General features: G+C 43.4%; 2 protein-coding genes across 2 annotated transcripts in view; one reads left to right on the top strand and one right to left on the bottom strand.

The window, feature by feature from the left end:
• T265_07190 (hypothetical protein) overlaps positions 1–10,684 on the bottom strand; it is a gene marked incomplete at both ends in the record, with an annotated part of 52,445 nt that extends 41,761 nt beyond the window's left edge. Inside the window, 3 exons of the mRNA XM_009172646.1 lie at positions 4,778–4,992; positions 7,870–8,083; positions 9,589–10,684. Of these exons, the coding sequence (XP_009170910.1) occupies positions 4,778–4,992; positions 7,870–8,083; positions 9,589–10,574 (1,415 nt within the window). The remainder of the gene's footprint in view (positions 1–4,777; positions 4,993–7,869; positions 8,084–9,588) is intronic.
• Positions 1–18,581, top strand: part of T265_07191 (hypothetical protein) — a gene marked incomplete at both ends in the record, with an annotated part of 36,052 nt that extends 17,471 nt beyond the window's left edge. The window contains 2 exons of the mRNA XM_009172647.1: positions 16,161–16,374; positions 18,257–18,581. Of these exons, the coding sequence (XP_009170911.1) occupies positions 16,161–16,374; positions 18,257–18,472 (430 nt within the window). The remainder of the gene's footprint in view (positions 1–16,160; positions 16,375–18,256) is intronic.
• Between the last annotated feature and the right edge of the window lie 2,300 nt (positions 18,582–20,881).

The raw sequence follows: 20,881 nt of genomic DNA, 5'->3' as shown, positions 1-20,881 counted from the left end.
GATCACGAGACGCTTGGGTGCTGTCGGTGCTACTGGCCTTCCAGGATGGGGACCGCGTGATCCTCACTGTGCCTGGTTGGAGACACTACAAGATATGGCTGCCAACCGATGTCAGTGGCGTTCTTGTTGTCAGTTTCTGTCCAGATTGCCTGAATGAATGTCTGGAGGTGTAGGCACCTCGGAATGATTGTGTTAAGCTAGCACTAAGTCCCTCCCCCATCCACCTTTATTCTTTTCTCTACAATAAGGCTTTCAAATAAGTCATGGCTGTACAGCAGTGAAGCATCGGTGTTGAGCACTGATGTCATGCTGTCGTTGATGGTGATGATGATGAACTCAGCTTTTTACTTTTTTTTAGAAAGTGTGCAATGTCTTCGTGGGCAGTCAGCCACGTGACTGCCTGGTTTTTTATTGGCCCTTTATGCTATGTGTTGATTGACTGGCTTTGTTGCACATGTTTAGGAGCACATCCAACGCTGAAGATAATCACATTCGGGCATTGTTCCTACAGTTCCGCACAGGCCACGATAAACAGATCACATTGTACACTGCCAACCTCGTCGGTTACCCATCGTACGGGTGAGGACACGAATGGCATCCATCCAACGAACACAGGTGATGTAGTGTTCAGTACAATAAACAACGATGCGAAATTTTCTGAAGCCACTGCTGCTCACAAATGAAAGTAGGAACTGTCCAGACAGAAGGAGCCTCTCGTTCCGTTGGCACTACCATGGCAAACAGCAAAGCAAACATTTGACATGAAAATTTGCTAGTCTCCTGTAAGTGAAATCTGGTTAGACAGGGAAGACCGCGCAACACTGCATTATTGTGTTCCATATTCACGTTCGTTACGGGAAAGGCTGTTTTATCGGATCTTCAATATTCGGGCACTTTACGCTGTTTTCTCGATCATCTATTCCGGATGCTGCATTTTCACTGTACAGATGTACGCACCTGCGTTTGGCCCCCGCACCAGCTATAATCTAACTTGCAATGGAGAGGGTGTCTAGAAGGGCGTGGGTAGAGTGCAACATAACTAGCCTCTCAGACTAGAGTATAACATGTGCCATTCAGAAATTGGCATTCTATCTCCTAAGTACTGTTGTCTGCGATTGAGAGAACCAGAACCATATCTGAAGTTTTTGATCTGACATTGCCGTTTGAACCGGTGTTAGGATCTTTGAAAAACCAGACATTTTTCTCCTCGCTTGCGACGGTCACAGCTGTTCGTAATTCACCTCAAAAAGACAACGGTGCTACCTATAACACTCGGTCAGCTGTTAGTTATGATTTGGAGAATGTATACTCGTACGACAAAAGGGAAAGTTTTTTTTCTGTTTCATTCATTAATTTAGATTCAAACTGGGAATTTCCTTAACCTGACCCTTTTCAATCAGCTGATCAAAAGATATTTTACCATTATGAAGCACTCCAATGGGTTGAGTTAGAATTTACCTCAGGCTAAAACCAACGAATACCAGAATCTAGTAATGAAACTTCCCGATACACCAGCAGGCATCTCACGAGGGTTCTCCACATGGCGAAACATCGGGAAGAGTCCGAGTTGTTTTCACTGCTTTGGGTAGACCTTCGAAGGGGCAAAAATTAAGGGCTCATTCTCCCGTTTTCTCTTAGTGGCTGTACGATGCTTTCTGAGGGAGACATCATGGCGTTACGACCACATCCTTCTCTGATTTTTCAATCCATCCTGAATATCTTCCCGACAGAAATTGGAGTTTTTGATGGTGTGACTTTAGAATGAATTCAGATGAGTGTAACCATAGTGTGAAAAGTGGTCAATCTAGGGGTCAGTCAACATGCGTGACTACATGATGTGAATTTCGTGATAAAGGAATGAGCGTTGCTGAATCCTAATCAAGTACGAGCTAATCAGCCGCTAGTGGCGGTATGGTTAAGGGCTCAGATTGCTAGTCTGGATAGCACAGGCTCGAAACTCTGAACTCTCCTGAGATGCTCACTGGTGATGATTCCAAATAAGCATGAAACAGCTGTACAGCTCTTCTCGGATTGTCGTCAATATATTGGTTTTATTTATAGGACGAAATCTCAATTGATAACCGGGGAACCCGACCGAGGCTCACCAACCTGAACGATCGATACCCCTCGGTAGCCTGAGCTTACAAACGGTAAAGTGAAACTGACAGTGCAGTCATTCTAGTTTTAACCCGTAACAAGGATTTGCACCCCAAATCTTCAGCGGTTTCGTTCGCCGCTGCAAAGTATACAAACGAACCTAGAGACATAGGGCAAACAGTCGCTGTGGAACAACTGGTTCTGTTTTCGTTTGATGATAGGAACATAAGATGGGGCTTAGTTGGAACTTTAAGCTAACCAGTGGCCGAAAGAAAACAAACCTTGTACGCATGTTCGTATTTCATATTGTATATGACTGGTTTCTCGATTGAGGGCTTATCAGGTAGATTGAGCTAGACTGTTGAGCCAGCCCAGTTATCTGAGTCACGTATTATGAAGGAAACTAGGAGAAAAATGGTGTATTCTACCAATTAAGACTCATCCGCTTGGGCGAATCAGGACTCCAGTGAAAAAGCTTTCGTGGACAAGTTTTTCTCTTCAACTGGCAGGAACGGTATCTGGATATCGTTTGCTCATAAGACAAATTATCGAACTAAATAGAAACCTGCCGGAATGATTGCCTCAGCAAATCCGTCGGCCTTTTTTAAACCTGCAAGAGAGCAACGTGGAATTGGAATATTCAGGTTTTTGCTGCATAATACTACCTTCGAAAGAAAATTCCATGCTTAGAATACGAACGAAAGCACATCGGATGTGCGCCTCATTCTTTCGAATACGCATTCTGAACACATTCACGATTGATGTGTGTCCGGAGAGCAAATAATTTCATGAAGCCCCGACAAGCCAGCTGAGGAAGGCTGAAAAGCAATGTCCCTTACTTCAGGGATAGCATATTGGTATGAATCCTCTATCTGATTCGTGTTTGTTGGCTCACTCACTCATCTACAGACGGAACGAACCAAGAAATTCCTCAATTTTGCTGTGCACCTGAGCATTGCGGCAGAGACATACAAAACTGTCCGAAGAGTACTAGAATCCTTCATTTCAACTACCACGAAAAACAATCACTGTGTCACCAGTGGAACCTTGTCCTACCGTGCGGCTGTGAAGGTTCTTCTCGCAGAGGTGGACGAGAGGAACGACAGCGAGAAGTTGCATGAGTTGGGACCCGGCGATAAGTCAGCTTCACATGCCACAACGCCAAACCACCAGGCGACTTTGGATGGAAAGTGGAGAGCCTCGTCTAAAGAAGAGTAACTCTCGACAAGGTCGGTATCCCCCCAGACATTTCCAGAAGCAGCAAGAAAAATAAATCACACCGGTAGTCATAAACGAACCAACCGTGCTACGGTTGTTAGGACAAACAATAGATGCTCAAAGAACATTCGGCTGATCATTTGAGGTGAAACTGATCGAACGTGGCACGCTTGCCAACGCACAGTCAACGGCCAACCATGAGATCGATCATTGTCACATTTCAAACCGACCTTAACACCTGTCAGGTCGAGGATGTGAATCCACGCGACATTCGACGCCTATGAATGGTATATAGGAAAGCTCTCAGATAGGTCGCTCTCATACAGCCAGTTTGCCTACATTCATCCAACAAATCATGCTGGTGAGTGAACTAAGCATGAATCTCTTCGAGAAGTACACTCATTTGCAAATCAATTTGGTTCTCACGAGAGACTCTACTGAATCTCTCGTTTATGATATTCCTTGGCTGTCGAAGAGTTTTCAGCAACTTGTGAGTAGTTTCCTTTAAAAGCATGGCTCTATTTACTTACGTGTGACTCATCATAATGAACCACCATAACGTACTTCTCTCGGACTACTGTGCCGGTTATCTTCTCTAGGCTAGTGTGTTTTGATTTGCTAGGCTAGTGTCCTATTCTAACTGATTACACCGTATGATTCAACTGCACCCAGTATTTAAACCAAATTCGTAAGGCGTTACGGGAAGTACGGATGTGCGTAGGGCGGACCGACTAGAAAAACTCCTGATGGGCGGCTGAACAATGAAAAAAATGGCTAAAAATTTGTCTAGTTCCATCAGAAATGGAATCCTAAATTGGAATCCAGGATTTCAGAAACACCCATACGTGAAAATGAATTTTGATAAACAAACTGTCACAACTCATGACTTGTAAGAACTGCATGCCTAAAAAAGGACACCCTGGGATTAAACTTGCTCGAAACTATCAATGACAATAGTCCGCATCAGGTAGTATCAAAGATTTTCAAAGCTTCCATAAAGGAAAACACACTTAATATTGCTTGTCTGCTTTCTTGTGCGTCTAAATGGGGTCACGATATGGCTGAAAAAAGCGACCAATTCAAGGAATTCAAAGAACGGGTAGGTTGAATTTTGCCCTCTCTTCTCGTCGACGATTAGGCCACATTGATCCAACAGATTAAATCCAATCGCCGTGTGTGTTTGAATCTCATCAAGACTGGATGATTTTTAAACCGAAATCTTAAGTTAAACGAAGCATTTGTCCGGACTGCTTGGAGCAAAAATTGAAGGTTTTCTTCAGTAGGCAAATAAATGTTTTTGAATCATATTTTCCAATTTAATGCTGTTCGTTCAAATTGTTTAGGATAAACACTTTCATAAATGTCTGGTTTATCTAACCCGACTTCATCGAATTTGGAACAAGATAATAACTCTCTTCATATTTTACTCCCATTCTTGTATTGTTCATTGTTGTAACTTCACGCGTGGAGGTGAAAGGGCTCTTCACGGTTGAGTGCAAGTGGACCAACCATATCGGGTTTGTCGTAATCGTATCCGAGGTTGTTTACATCCGTGAACATGTCTCCATTACGTACCAAGGGGAACATGGTTGCCAAAAATGCATCCCGTTTGTGGCCTGGTCGAACATCGTGGTTAGGGTAGGCATCGAAAGGTGGTTTGTGTCGGCGGTACCACATCTACAATTACACAGAATGAGAGATTGCGTGAGACGTTAGTTCATAACGAGTATCAGTGAATTTCAGATCATGAGCATTATGGTTGGAAAGATGCCTCTGTTTTATGTACGACGCTGATCAGGGTTCTGATAAAGGTCAAAACGGCATCAGGTCAGTCAGATAGTCTATGCCAAGCTGTCGGTCTCTTCACCAGTAAGCACGGCTGGGTAGCCAAGCCGAAAACCCAAGACAAGCAGGCCGACATGCTAACCTGCACCTTTTGTAATACGTCTAATATGAATATTAGGACGTTATTTATTCCTCTGAAGCATCTCCATTGACGGGACACCTTTCACTTTGCGGGCATTTTGCACGGGACCACGGGAGGGCATTCCTCTATTCGGAGGGACATTCCCGCGATGTAAACAGGGGACGTTAGGCTACGTTGGTTGTGGTAACTTCACTGCCGAAGCAAGAGAACCTCATGATTTTTAGATATATTCACAAACTATGTTCGCTCAACCGGCCTAGATATTGTAACCTACTGTACAGCTGCATTTTAGATCACAATGGACAACTGATTTGCGTTCGGATAACTAGATCACTGCGACCCAATCGAATGGGGCACACGCTCATCTGTGGTCCTACAACAGGCACAATTTTAAAACAACCTGGACGGATTTTCAATTAGAAGGACTTCGATCTGCGTTCACATGCATATTTCTTTCTACATATCGATGGGGCCACGTGTCAAAATAGTTTACCACAAATTCCTAATTCGACGGATTCCGTACCGGTTCGATTTCGCCTAGACACTTTGTGAACTCAGCAAACACAAACTACAACAATCCCTCTCAAGTGGGACCATTTTTCTGAACTGGGTCCACTCAAGTCTGGTCCCGTCAGTGTTGAGTTTGACTGACGACCTCCACCAAACAGATTCTCTCGCAATAAAGAGCAGGACAAAAGTTTTGTTCACTGGATGTTGGTGCCTTTTGACGCATCCGAACAGTGGTATTCAGGTGAATTGGCTTGATTGGGGATCACAACACATAGCTTAATCCGCAAAACTTGCACAACTTCCATGTAGAGAATATTTTTGCATGTTCCTTTGTGATGTATGTTTAGATATGTCCTGGAAGAGACCACGTATGGAAAAAGATCGCATTTGGTGATTCTCTGGAGACAGTCCCTCGAAAGAGATCCATTTTACTATAATTCCCTTGAGAAGATATCTCCAACAGTTTTGCTGAAAGTGACCTCTTCTGGGAGTTTGTTTCTTCGAAAGGAGACAACGGGGATGCACCGTGTCCTGAGAAAAGTAAACCAATTGTTTTGTTTTACGTTGTCAAGTAGATACAAACCAGCCCGTACAACTTTGTCGGAACATACTAGATTTTTGAAGGTGATTTCAAAAGTTGTGGCATCTTTGGTCCAAACACCGAACCGGTTTTAGTCTTAAGAGTTGCCAGCCTCTTAGTATGTCCGCCAATGTAACATCCTACATTTTTGAATCTGCATAATTGCTCGTGTTACAAGTCTAACTGGCGTTTGTAACCTGGTGAATTCCTAACGGAGTTATCCTACTTCTTCCACGGTGACGTTTTTCGCGGACGATAAATATGGTCTTCATGAGGGGCTGTTTATCATACTGCAAGTGTTGTATAATAGGGCCGTCATCATCATCGTCATTGTCAGCTGTAATAACCGCGTACTCGTCACACAGTCGTTGTAGTTGCCGCAGTTTTGTTCACCGATGTTTTATTAGGTTACTACACCGTCATTATAGTACCTACATCACTACATGGTAAAAAAAACAGTGTTCTCCTCTAGAGAGACCGCTAAGAACGAAGACCGATCGGGCCATTCCGCATCCGCGGTTTTTCTCCGAAATACTGCGGTACGTTTCAGACGTGTGCTTACGTGGCCGAGTACCAGACGTTTGATCTAGCCTAAACACTCGTGGGTGGAAGCACTACGTACACTGATGTCTTGGTATTTCACAGTAGTTCAAGTTGGGTAATTGATGGATGAGATGTTTTACAACATCACCTCTGAGAAACGATGTCTATATGAGGGAAAACAAACAGCAAAATTCTCAGGACAGCGATCCAACGAGTTTCGACAAACGGATGAAAAGGCTACATAATTCGCATTCTCCGAATCAGACCCTGAACATGTTGCGAGCGTGGTGTGTTGATATTCTCGTCATCATCATGGGCGGCCTCATCGGTGTTGACACCAAGGCTTCACTACCCACAATCATAGAAATATTCTTAGCGAAACATATCATTTCTAAGGTTGCTGAAAAGTCCTCGACAGCCTAGGACAGGTCTTGCCTTTTTTGGAGTTCAGTAGATTGGCGTCATCCCCGAGTTTTCGTTAACTTAATATTCTACTCGAATGCAGGTGACGAAATGCACTCATTTGCAAATTATGTTAATGTCACTGGGAGACTCATGTGAGCCGTAGATAGAACTCTCACTTATGATATTCCCTAATGCGCTATATAAACGCCACCTTAAGTTCCAGTTCGGACGATTTTCGGGAAATCGATGAGATAGGATATTCAGCTAGGATTCAGTTGAGACTGCCGTTAAAATCGAATTAGTGTGCAAATGAGCGTGCTTCACGAATCGCGTCCCACTTAGGTTCAAGTAGAACATGAAGTTGACGGAAACTCGGGGAATGCTTTTCCTGGGAAGCACAAGACTAGTTGCGATCTGTTGAGTAGCTTCCCTTAAAAAATCGACGCAGTTTAATATTAAGTGCACACGTGCTCAGCTGACAGGAAAATTTCTGAAAAAATTGAAACACACTATGCTTTTCTGATATAGCGCAGTCAGGCGCAAAAATTGCTAGTTTCAACGGCGATGATACAAAATTTGGCTGACTCACCGATAGAAGTTTGTCGACAAAACTGTGATGAAGGATGAAAAGAGGGTCATCGGTGGCGGTAGCCGTGCTGCCCATCGCTCCATCAATCATATTGTGCACTTTGTTATGCATCCAAAGACCAGTCGAATCGGCTCCAGGGCGACCACAGAAGCCCTCCAAAGCCATGTGGAAAGATTCGCAACGCGGATTGTCACGTTCTCCACTAACAAAGTAGCTAAAAACAGAGATTCCTATAGATATCAATCCTCTGTATAATCCATGGAAATTATTGAAGCCGCCTACCCTCCCTTCGTAGCTGGTTTCTAGTAACTTTAAGAAGTTTCAAAACTGAACTCGAGTGGTTTCCGATGGTACTAGCATATGTCATGTGTATTGTCAGGAGAGAAAAGTGAACAAGTTTGTCTGTAACATTACAACACCAAGCATCAATGCGTGGTCGTGCTTTTGAGAGCCTTAATTTAGTAAATAGCAGTACATATAGTATATATATAATATATTTACTCATTATAGTCCCGTTTTTTGGGTTCACCAGTCAGATTTCAGCAGGCCAAACGGGAATCTCTCTGCGCAAAACACCACGACTTACATCTTGATTAGTACATCTATGATTCCCGCGAATTTCATTCACTCCTATCCGTCAGCAAAACTGACTTCCATTGACTAAATCCTTGCACAATGAGACAAGCGCATTGATGCGATTCAATGAAGTTTTAGGTTTCTACCTTCTAGTCTCAGTTCATTTCTAAGACTACCGAGTCCGCATAAACGTTTCTTTGGAAAACCTTAGAGCTACGAAACCAGGGTTCTGTTAATTCGAGCAATTGAATAAAGCGGAGTGTATAGAACCTCTACTGTATGTACATCACTGCAGTCTGAACGTAATAATAATAATTATTATAATCTTCCAGCTGTAACGCCCTTTCGGTGTCTGGCTGCCAAGCCAGCCGAAGGAAACACGATGGTTGAGATATTACGTTACCCATTCCTAGACGAGAGCAATCGAATCTTCGGGTTAGTAAGTTGGCGTGTTAGTCGCTAAGCCATCTCAGTGGCTCAGTGGTTAATGATAAATTCACTAACGGACATACCTACCACACTCAGACCACCATGTCAGGTGTTTTGAGCTTGGATTTGAACGAGTGTTTTGTCATGAACCGTACGCATAAACAACAAATCCAGCGGAGGAGCGACAAGGTGAGGAAGTGAGGCGCATGGCAGATATCTATTTGCACTATATAAACCGCACCTGAAAACGCCACCAAACCTGATAAACAACGTGTTAAATTGGAATCAAAATTCTAACTGCTCAGCTATGACATTTAGTTGCATACCTGTCTTGCGTTCCGAAAGTGACGAGGATGCTGTATGTGTCGGAACACTTGCAGTCTGAACTTCAGGATTTAGATTTAAAGTAAAAGAACTTCTGTTTGAACCCCTCTGCTCTAACCCAAGAAGGTTCCCAAGCTCCAAACATGTAGCTCAGGAACCCAAAGAATATACATAAACTATTCGGCTTGTCCCATTGCGAAGGACTCAGTATTGCGAGAATAACTATCACAAGCTCAAAACATGTGACCTCAAGTCAGCCCAAAAGCGATCCTTTCTAGACAGGGTGGAGTCACGAAGATCAATCATATTAATTCCCATACCTTCGTCTAAATGGATTCTTGCTTCACGAACACATCAAACAGAGCATAACAAACAACCAGGATGACTCACTTCTTCAGATCAAGCATAAAGCCAATATCAGCAAGAGTTGGAAACACTTCGCTCACGAATCTTCTCACTAGCTTACCAACTCGACCACTGGCCTGACAGCCAGAACAAACCATGCCTGGTTCCGGCTCCCAGCAGTAGCTTGTAGCATTGTAAAATATTGATTCGGAATCCAACCGCGTGCCATCTTTGTCTCTTTTACCAGGCGCTCCGATGTATTTATTGTCACAAATATCGCATTTCACCAGTCCCACCCAATCCCAGTAGGGGAGTGCGAAATTCTTGATTCCGTGCGCCTTCCATGCAATTTCGGCTAGCATACGTTCCCAAATAAGCATTAAGTAACGATGCCACGTGGGAAATCCTGGTCCATCGTGGCTGAAGTCCAGGATGCCATACTCTTCACACATGAATTTACTCTTGTACAAAGTGGTCCTGGAGCTGTAATTATGTAAGAATGTGATATAATATTGAACACTTGCAGACAAAAATTTCGGATTGTTCAGTGGGTCTGATCTACTATTCGTAGATTCGTCAAGGACCATGAAGCGTGAAGGCCATGACCAACTTCGAGTCAAAACATCTTTGAAGATTTTCAGTTCGTCGGGCGAGTAAGTTCGGATATCTCGTCGAATTCGCCTCTCCGGTTGATCGCAGTTTGGACCGGTCCAGCCGAACCAACACTGCTCACATGTCACCCCGAAAAACCGTTCCCCACATTGGCAAGCATATTGAATAAATCGAGTGGGCCACTCAATACGATCATCCACCCACAACACTTCAGGTATGCTCTCTTGTCCAGCTTCAATATGTTGACAGAAACCTCGATCTGGACCACCACAAATCATACCATTGTGAGGATCGCGAGGGCAGCATACTTTTTCGGGTGTGGAAACGTTTTTTACACATTCATGTGGAATCAGTGCCTGGACATGCAATGACCAGCACAGCACCAACAGAGTGACAGGACTAGTGGTACCTGTCACCATAGGTCGGAGACTTTGCACACACTAAATGCTGCAGACGTCTGTTCAATCTCATAAAGTTATACGATCACGTACTTAGGTGCGTAAAATATCGACTGTGGCTACTCGGTTTTATCGACTATTGGTAAAGATGACGCAGTTTAACTTTCGGTACTTTGATCGCCTAGCTACGATATCTTTATGGTTCTTGGGCCACCAACTGTATTNAGTACAGTTGGACGACGACACTGTAGAGATTGTTCCTAAATGGATCTTCAGAGGCTTTCAATAGAATCCGGTTTTTTTAATTATCTAAGGTCCGAAATCCGTAAAGCATACGATAACGCACTGTTACTGTGCGAGAATGTGGCTACAGGAATTTGAGAAAAGGTAACTGGCGTTCCAATACCTGAACTGTCCTTGCTGCCTCTGCATTATATGATAAGCAGGCGTGTCGCTCACGTGATTTTATTGTTATCAATTTCCTACCGCTTGTTTGAGGAGCATGAGATCACTCTCCATAGTTGTGAGGTCAGTGAACATGACTCATGAATTGTGGATTGCTTTGAGAAAGTCGGTTGGAAACACTTAGTTCCCACGCGAGAATAAATGACCACTGATGGGTGACCGGGTTGCGCAGCTGATCACCCAATATGATGCGACTTTAATCCATCATCTTCAGAATGTGATTACCAGTTGAGTTTGCCGCAGCTAGCAGTTGTAGCCTTACTGCCTATGAGTTGCGTCAGTGATCAGCCATAGCCCCCGATGGTGATCGGGTATTGCGAACAAACCATCTGTTTCTTAGTCCTTAACTCAAGCGCATCAGATTTTGTTAAAAGGGCTCCAAATACAAAACAGCGCTTTGTTAGCAGTCCTTTTACGACCGACTGGGGTTAACCAAGGTTATCGTAGATGATTTGGACGCACGTAACTTGAATAAGGGATGAAGATCAGTTTCGATGAGGCATTTGGTGGGAAACCTGAACAATTAGTGAAGTAAAACCGTAAACGAAGTTTGATTGACTTACGGTGGTCCATCCGCAAAAAGCATTGCCATTCGAGGTCGATCGTTTCATTGATCGCTTGAAGGCTTTCGAGATCATACAGTGCTTGCATCTCCGAAGTGAAAATCATCTAGTCGGGTTGTCAACTTAGTAGCATTATCCACTCCATTCTTCTTTGAAAAGGTCAACCAATGTTCCGACACCCTTACTGTGTGTAGTTTATATAAGATAGATAGATAGATAATAGATTCACGTTTCGTTCATATTACTGGACACCAAGGCATATTCCCGGTCGTGCCTGGTTTCAAAAATCAACCCTTACCTCTTGAGGTGAGTGTCACGGCTTCTTCACCATTTGAAAGATGCCCCGAACGTCGAAGACTCACTTGGTGCTCAGTCGCTTGACAGATGTGTCAGGAATTCCAAGTTAACTAACAAACTTGTTCGTCTATTCAGATGTAATAATTCAGCTTACTTTATCTGATATTCTTTTCATGGCACAAAATTCATCTTGGATTAGGCAAACGAAAAATTTTCGCGACCATTTGAGTAATCTATGAATGCGCAAAATGAGTTGGACACGGAAACGTTTGATCACGAAATAAAACCATGTGGCAGGGCTGTACACTGCACCCACATCCATCTGACAGAGTGGTTTCCAACTTTTTTCGCACCACGCTTCATTTTATAGTAGCTAAAAAGGAAATCGATTCGTCCTCTCGCGCCCTTGGTTAATTCGTCAGCTTAATAGTTTTCCAACCTGTTAGTTCACCGCATTTTTCATTGATTGAGGTTCGCAAGCACTTGGTGGCAAACGCAATCATGAGATAGTTGATTTTCCGCTTCCCTGATTAGTGAGTCGTCATCATGCGTGGCATATTTTAAGTGTATTTGTATTAGTAGTTGAAACTTGAACTGTGTCGTTGGATGTCACATGGTTGCTGCTGTACCTTGACTCGCATCACGGCCTGAATCACTGCCCATTGTGGACGGTACGTGAATGAAGACATCGTAATGATTGCTGGTGCTGGTAAAGTGTTTTTAGACTGCGCGATCGTACCACCTATGCACAATGCAGTTGCCGACGTTTTCCGTGATGTTTATTGTGGCGCTGACCTTCACCTTGTTTGTCCAAAACTCTGGCTAGTTGCAAAGCGCTGTCAGCTCTTCTGTGTGAATGTTTACTGAGGGCTGAATGTTTCCCGGACAGCTGTGAACGCCTGGACAAATCACTGTTCTGCCCTGGGAAATGTGATGTTTGCGCTGCAGGGTTCCGTTGAAAGTGCTCCTCACAGAAAGTGATGAATACTTGCACACTGTGGTTCCGGTGTGATACTTATAGGCGCTTGTGATTCTCATCGACTGCTATTGCACTCATACAATTACACGATTAAAGTTGGAAGAAATTTCAGTAAATTCCGCTTAGTCAGTCACTTTCTGTCCATCATTCGAGTGATATCGTGAATAAAATTCACTCTAACCCTAAGCTGATCCATTTAGCTTTTCACTCGATAATCGTTCTCGTACCTAATACATCAGTTTTGATGTTTGTAACTGTTTTTTGCCATCGACTGTGAATGATTACCAGGGCTCAACTGATTGCCTGGTTGTGTTTTAACAGTGATTGGTATCAAAAAACCCGGTTTCATGAAAAAGCACAAAAGTACCTTATAGCAAGTATCAAATGATCAGTCCTCTGATTCAAGGACGGGTGTTATATTTGATAAATTGGACCTCGAGAATTAGGTCTCACGGAGAGTTGCGATTTTAGATCGGGTAGGTTTGTTAGATAAGTACGCTTGGGTGATTTATCAGGTTGGGGATGAAACATTTGTGACTACTTCACCCGTACATTGTAGACAGTTCTACAGTCACTTTGCCGAATGCCACCGTTTGGTTAATCGTTTCAGCCGACCTTCTTACATGGTCATACGAGGTATACTCCTGTCTGAGCCCTGGCATATTGGTGGTATCCTTGCTGTCATACGAGCATCACTTACTTCCGCAAAATAAATCGATACCACTTTGAGTCCTCGCTTGATGATACTAGCGTATGAATCCCAGTTGATGCATATCGCACGTTGGGCAAACTGAAATGTGCTACTACCGATGTTTTCATCATCTTTCATCGTGGATCTCTGCATCCTCTCCCGTTCTGTCTGAGGATTACTCTTCGGATTGTCAACTAATCACCAAAAAGCACTGATAGTATAAACCTAACCATAATCACGATAAGGATGAGTGATAATGACGTACGAACATATTTTTCATTTATGTAGATTTGGGTTTTGCTTTTCTTTCCAAGAGATTCGGTGAATCACTTCAGGTTCCGCGCTATTCGCACTACCCACCGGGATTCTTCTACTAAGATATCAGATATCGTTTACTGTTTGCACTGTCCTAGTACAAAGATTCGAGGCTTACTCTGAAAACATCTGAGCCTGATCCAGTACGCGTGATGTAGAATAGATTGTGTGCTACGTGTGGCATTCGTTTGTATTCATTATTGGTGAGAAAGCCCGGTGGAGTTTAATAACTCGATTTATTGTTTTGTTCCCGATTAAGGAGGATCAACCAGGGTGGACAAAACGATGACCAATAAAACGTGTTTTTGCAGCTTATCTTGAAGTTGTGTGAGATATCTTTTTTTGATCGAGCCAAGTCACGGAACCATGTTTAGTTGACATTTTAGCTTCACCTTGTAATTCGGTTGACCAAAATAATTGTAACTCATATTGTAACGATGGCCTCTGGGCAGTTCGGTTGCAAACTTCAGTGCGCTGACGATGTCACGTCGGTTGGTGACAAAACATTTGCAGCCAAATTGCTCAACGGCAGTGGTTGGAAATGATCATTGACATGAGTCGTTCTCTTTCACACAACCTCTAAATTACCACCAAAATACGCCTGCATTGTGCTTTGAGGCGAAAATCTACGTAACTTCAACACCATTCCCACAGACAACCAGCTCAACTATACACAAAGAAGATCTACTTGGTTGGCATTCTCATGGATATAGATTCTCCAAACTAAACAATTACCAAAACAGGAAGGTTTGTGTCACTTTGGAGTTTCGATGATGGACTCAAACAACTCATGTAGTTGAGAAAGAAAGAAGAAAAAGAAAGCGTTCAGCTGTAGCACCCTTCTGGTGCCTAGCTGCCATGCCACCCGAAGGAAGCACGAGGGCTGCGATGCTACCAGGTTGCCCAAGCTTAGACAGGGGAAGTCGAGTGGCGGAGGTCGGATTCAAACCACGGACCTTCCGGTCAGTAGATTCGCGCTCTAACCACTTGGGCCATCTCGTCCCCCTATTCTATTGGATTTATCATATTTATGCAGGTAACTTGGTAAGAACATCGTGCAGTGTGCAGAAGTGAAAGTGACTAGAATGGACTGTATGTCCAGGTACCAAGTCGATCAGTGTCAGTAGTATCTCTCGCTCTCCTCTTCAGTTAATCTGATGCAGCAGCAGTTAGTTATCGGAGAAAAAAAGCCACCAGAATATTAAATGGAGAGGCACGAATGGTCTACCAATTCGCTATACCCGAAAATCAGCTACAGTTTCACTTATGACAGTTCCGACCCATGTTCTGAGCCTGATTTCGCCATCCGACATCAGGAGGTTTTGCATTGCAAAGACCCTAGCACCGTTCGATCACTCTCATTTCCTTTTATTCAGCAGTGGTCATTAAGGTTATTGTTTGAAAGCTGTGACAATTAATAGCTCTGGTTTGTCCCAATAATCTGAACCATGACTTGTTTGAGAAGCCGGTAGATTTATAACTAGGTAGTGACCATAGCCCACAGAAGTTTCTGTAGTTAGACCAACCCCGGGTGTTTTTTGGCAAAGTTACTGCGAAGAGCTCTACCTACTGGAAAGCCACCGGTGAGATGTGTACTTGTAATTAACCATGTGTGTGCTAAACTTGCCACATATTTCTCAGGTAAGGTTCGGGAGGAAATTTGCTGCCTTGTCGGATTTGCGCACCAACCGTAAGTCTACTGAGGACATTAGTTCCCACCCGCACCTTTGGAAATCCGGATTAAGTGCTTGCAGGAACTTAGCTTCAGAGGCGGTAACTTAACATAACTCTTTCTGTTAGGGATGCATGCAAACCATTGCGCTGCGATGTGTGCTAGAGTCCCTCGATCATGCAGTTTCAAAAATCCGGCTGAATACACAATTAGCATCCACAGGTCTGATTCCGCGTCACGCTTAACGTCTCTGCAGTCAGCCGTTCCAGACGCAAGAGGCAAGCAACCTCATCGAATTATGGATCCCTCATCAATTTGACCTTGTCTGTCTACAGATTCTTTGAACGGTTCCAAAAGACTTCATTGTTCCCGTGGAGACTGAGCTGGCATAAGTTCCCCTAAGTGCTTTGCTGTGTTGTCGTTAAAACGCTAATTGTTTAGTAATGACAATTCCGAATCGGTTGAGCAGTCCAAGATTTTTTTCCTGAATTTCCCGCATATAGGGTTTTAGACGCTCACTCAGCTCGTTCTACTTGGGATTTTCAGATCTGTGATGAAGACTACTTTTCCGACAATTTACTAACAAACATGTCACTTGCCACCTTTTTCTTGCAACATATTCCAGCTACTTTATTCCTGGGGAGCGAGATTCCGAGGAATGTAGATCTTTTCATATGGCCCTCGAAGGCTATTGTGGTCGACCGGATACAGACCCTACCTATAGGTGGATGCACAATCGCCTTCATCGGATGATCAACGGATCCATGTGTTGCACATCCACGGCCACCAATGACCCAATTTTCATCGTTTTTCACAATTTTGTCGACAAAATATTCAACGTAAGTTAGACGTTACTCTGAGAGTGGTTTTATTCTCAGACATCAAATTTGAAAAGGCATAATCACCCTGATAATAGTTAGTGAACTTAAGCAATGAGCGCCGTAATGACATCGCTTGGAGGACTCGTTTCCCTCTGTCAGTAGGAAACATTAATACATTCCTGTTCTTCCCCAAGTAATTCACGAAAAGATAATACAATCAGGAAACTTGCTTTCGTTCTACAGCGACTAATTCTCTTGAAAATCAAGCCAGCAGTATTCTCTGAAAAATACTGTCCATCAAGATCGATCATAAATGGTTTGTACAGGGAACACTCTATCCTGAGGAGCACAAATCTAGCTGATCAACTGCAATATTTCTTGACATGGCTATAGTGGGTGTGACCAAGTTAAAGGCATCGCAATAAAAGTGATATGGAACCTGAAGCCTGTTTTTTTTTCGGGTGGGATATTTTAGAAATGAAGAAGAAACTGCGTGGAACTATAGTTTCCGAAATCCGTGCATTTATTCAAGCCTAAATTTCCTAAGTGTGGCGAATGACTCCATGGACTTTATGTTTCTCGCAGTTGTGCAAACGAAGCACATCTGCTTGTCTTGGGCTGAATGTGTGCCATTCTTTTTTCCGCACAACACTAATTATTCGATAGCAGGAGAAAACAAATCGGGTTTCAAAGAGCGACAGTGGGTATTCCCTAGGAGGCTAGGAAGCATATTAGCACTGTTTGCAGAGTCAAGGACCAAGAATCCAACCACCGAGTGGGCTAGGTACACCTAACCTTCCAGCCTTCCTAGGCAGAGATCTATTTAGGACTATATTCTGTCTGAGCACGTTTCGATCCTATTGCTGATCATGTGCCGAACGGCTTAGCCATTAACCATTAGCCTGGGGCTTGGAAGTTCAAATTTCTCTGAAGTTTCGTGACACGCACACTGCTGATGAAACAGCTGCACAGTGCTGTTCGGTTTTTCAGCATGGACTGGCTTCACTTGCAGGACAAAATTCCATTTGAAAGATTCCAATTCTGATCACACATAGGCTCGTTTAAATTAATTGGCTTCCTATTTATATAGGCTTCCACCAATTGCTCAGATGATCATAATTTTTCACACAAATCAGATGATCCCTCCGGAAATTACAATGCACTATCCAGCACGTTGTGCCGTGGTAGTCCAGGAGTGCAAATCAGCCCAACTTTACCGTTCCAAAACTCAAATGATATTTACGTCCTTCTGTCGGTCACACCAGGGGAGCAGTTGCACGGACGTGTTAGCCGTGTCCGCGTGCACTGAATGTACAAGACTGCTTAGAGAGAACATCGCTAGCTCCCTCATTGGTCAACAAACAAACGTCGGCTGGGACGACCGGCGAATTCTCACAGCTTCTTTGATGTTGACGGCATTTTAATCCACTTCCGTGAACTTCATCACCTAAAAGCGGCTGATACGCAAATGTGGCATACACCCTATCATTACTCCACATAGCCTGCATGAAGCATATTTAACTGCAGTGACCCTCGGTTGATGTTCTCAAGTACAAACTATATGGTTCACCGTGCCGTGATTAGCAACGTTTCATAAACGTCCTGCAACCACTGGTATCTCAGCGGGCAAGCCCCTATTTTTCAACAAAATGATCTCAGATTCATCAGTCTCTGGAAGAATTCTTTAGTTGAAACAAAGACATACAAAACAGATTGCCGGGAGGAGCAACATAGACTCAGGCAGCTGTTAATACCCCAAAAAACCCTATGAATTTCCAAATCGAACTAGCTATCCTACGAGATCGCCTCATTGTTCTGCTGCTCACTTGGAAACATAGTATGAATCATAAACTCCAGACACGTTGAAAGCTGTATTGCAAGTAACTTTTTCTCATTCCAGGCATGGTTGCGTTTGCATCATCCACCAGTCGAGGCCTATCCAAAAGACAATGTCCGCCCGGGACACTCACGTGACTCCTTCATGGTCGCCCTACTGCCTTTGTTACGGAATGCAGATATGTTTGTAGACAGTCTGCAGCTAGGGTATGACTACGACAACATGATGTTTGGACAGTTTGCCCAGAACGGTGTACCGCCCATTATCGTGGAAATCTAGTAAGGACCAGTTCGTCAAGTTTTTTCTCCTTCAGAAATACCGGAATGAAAAAACTATGTATGATTTTGATTTGCAAATCGCCTTCGAACTACAATAAATTATGGATAAACGCTTCCTCTTGCTATTCGCCATTTTACAAAAAAGTAAGCAGGCTGTAGTCTCAGGCAGAGCAAATAAATTACAGATCTTAATTTCGTACATTAGACTGGTACGTTTAAAGTGTGAAACAAAGGCATCTTATTGACTGATTCTATCGCAATTTAAGAACGAAGTTTCGCAACGATGCCTGTCTATTGATACATCAGGGATAAATTACATTTAATCTCAATGTCTGAGAACGTCCAACCGATGACACTAAGCACGGGTATATGAGGTCGAAAATCCTCTAGACGTCACAACGCAAACCATCACTCACTCGTATCGAAAAATTTAGGCACACGAGTTCAGATTAACAGGTAGGTTCAGTGCGACATCTGGAGAGAAAAGTGTGAGGCTAGACCGCGTTTTGGCTCGATATAGTTTGTCTCAGTCCAACGATGCCGAATTATCGTGCTGGGTCTCGTTCAAACCAATAATCTTCAAATAAACGAAAGCGCACTGTGTTTATGGGGAGTTTCCGGTTGTAGTTTAATCTTCGACATCTGTTTTAAAGCCAGAACAGCCATATCATAGTGGTTGCATTACAGGCGAGAGTATTTTGTGAATCCACTTACCAACAGGACATTTTAAGATTTTATTCACTAGGAGTGCTCAAAACGCTTCTAAAATTCGGCACTACAGAACGACCACAATCTGGTAAAAATTCGTCGATTTGCGGCTAAGTTTGTACTCGAAGTTGTGCTCACTGATGTTCAACCCAAAACAGCCGAAGTCAAATATGCTAGTGGCTACCCATTTTTTAATATTGTCACACGAAACCGTATTTTGTTATTTACATATGGGTCACAGGATTCCACAGTCTGTGTTCAAGCTACTGATCAGTTGAGTAGCATGGCGTTGAGTTGATGAGTTAAACCAATCCGCATCACTTTCATCACCTTGGACTACTTAAAAACGTCATCGAAAAGACCAAACAATGAGTCTATTGATGGTGCATTAAACCGTCCTGAAACAATGGCGCACCGCTACAATTCATCCTAACGATTTACCAATTTGCCTTGCCTGGTCAAATGTTTGCAGCTAAATTGCATAGTTCAGTGAATCAATGAACGTTTAGAATGATTATTAATGTCATTTTGGAGAGACTAGCAAGCACAAGTCAAGCATAAACGTCCCCACAAGGGCAACTACGATAAGGCTAGCCATCTTTACAAAAGAATGCTTTCCGGCCCACAGCGGGTTTCATAATCCCAACAGAAATACTATACCATAACATGGCTTAACAGTAGTGGATGAAAAATTAACGTGAGCACAATAAGCGTCTTCCACATGGTTTTATTTTGAGAGTTTCGTACAGCTGCAGCACTATTTCGGTGCCTAGTTGCCATGCCAGCGGGAAACTGGTATATAGTCGTACACAGACCAGATCAAGGTCGATGCAGTCATCCAGAGGAGTAGAGTTTATCGCACTTCGTTGCTTCGTCAAGTATATTCCAAATCGTAGAATGCTCGATATTTTTGGGCATTCAGATGATTTGGGGTGGGAGTTGATCTCAGGGAAATCTGGATACAGTCGTCTTCGCTTTCGTTGGGCCCTACCTACTAAGAAGACATACGTCGAAAATAAAGTTATAGACAGAGAACAAGGAGCAACATAGGTGGGTGGAGGCCCTTTTCGTCAGCGGATCCACCCTCTCTAGCAAACTGGATAACCCGGCAGGAATTTTGGGTTGTTGTGAGAGTTTCAAGTTGTTGTCAGAGTTGCCTGTCAAGCCAGTCAATAGGGCTTACAACAAGTTAGAAACAAACCTCCAGGCAAATCAAGCTCAATACAGCCGGGACCCGGCGTAATGGTGGTCTATACGAGATACCATACAAACCTATGATTACTCAGGTAGACCACACCGCTGGGCTGATATAACTTCGGATCCAAATAGAACAAGAAGAACGGACGTCGACTTTATGGCGTCTACCTCAATGCGAGCAGTTGTCCAGAGGACACTTGATCTGGTATCAAATTTCGCTTCGCACGAACCAGCCCAGGGAGATGAGCACCAATATTTCGAACTACTGACATCTGAAGAGTAGTTTTGAAAAGCAAGACTCGTGTGTGGCCTATCGCACACTAATTTGAGTACGGCACACACTACGGTTTGTTTTATTAATCTGAGTCACCACACAATGTAGAATAGACCTCACAAACTGAAATTAAGTCCATAATTTAGTAACATCTAGTGTTCAAGATGCATTCCGAACCACCATTGCATTTCAAGGACCCATACTACCAGGAACATAGCGGGTATTTGCAGA

Source organism: Opisthorchis viverrini (assembly GCF_000715545.1).
Source record: "Opisthorchis viverrini unplaced genomic scaffold opera_v5_162, whole genome shotgun sequence".
NCBI lineage: Eukaryota > Metazoa > Platyhelminthes > Trematoda > Opisthorchiida > Opisthorchiidae > Opisthorchis > Opisthorchis viverrini.
The sequence above is the reverse complement of the archived record's forward strand: the minus strand, read 5'-3'. Positions and strand labels throughout refer to the sequence as shown.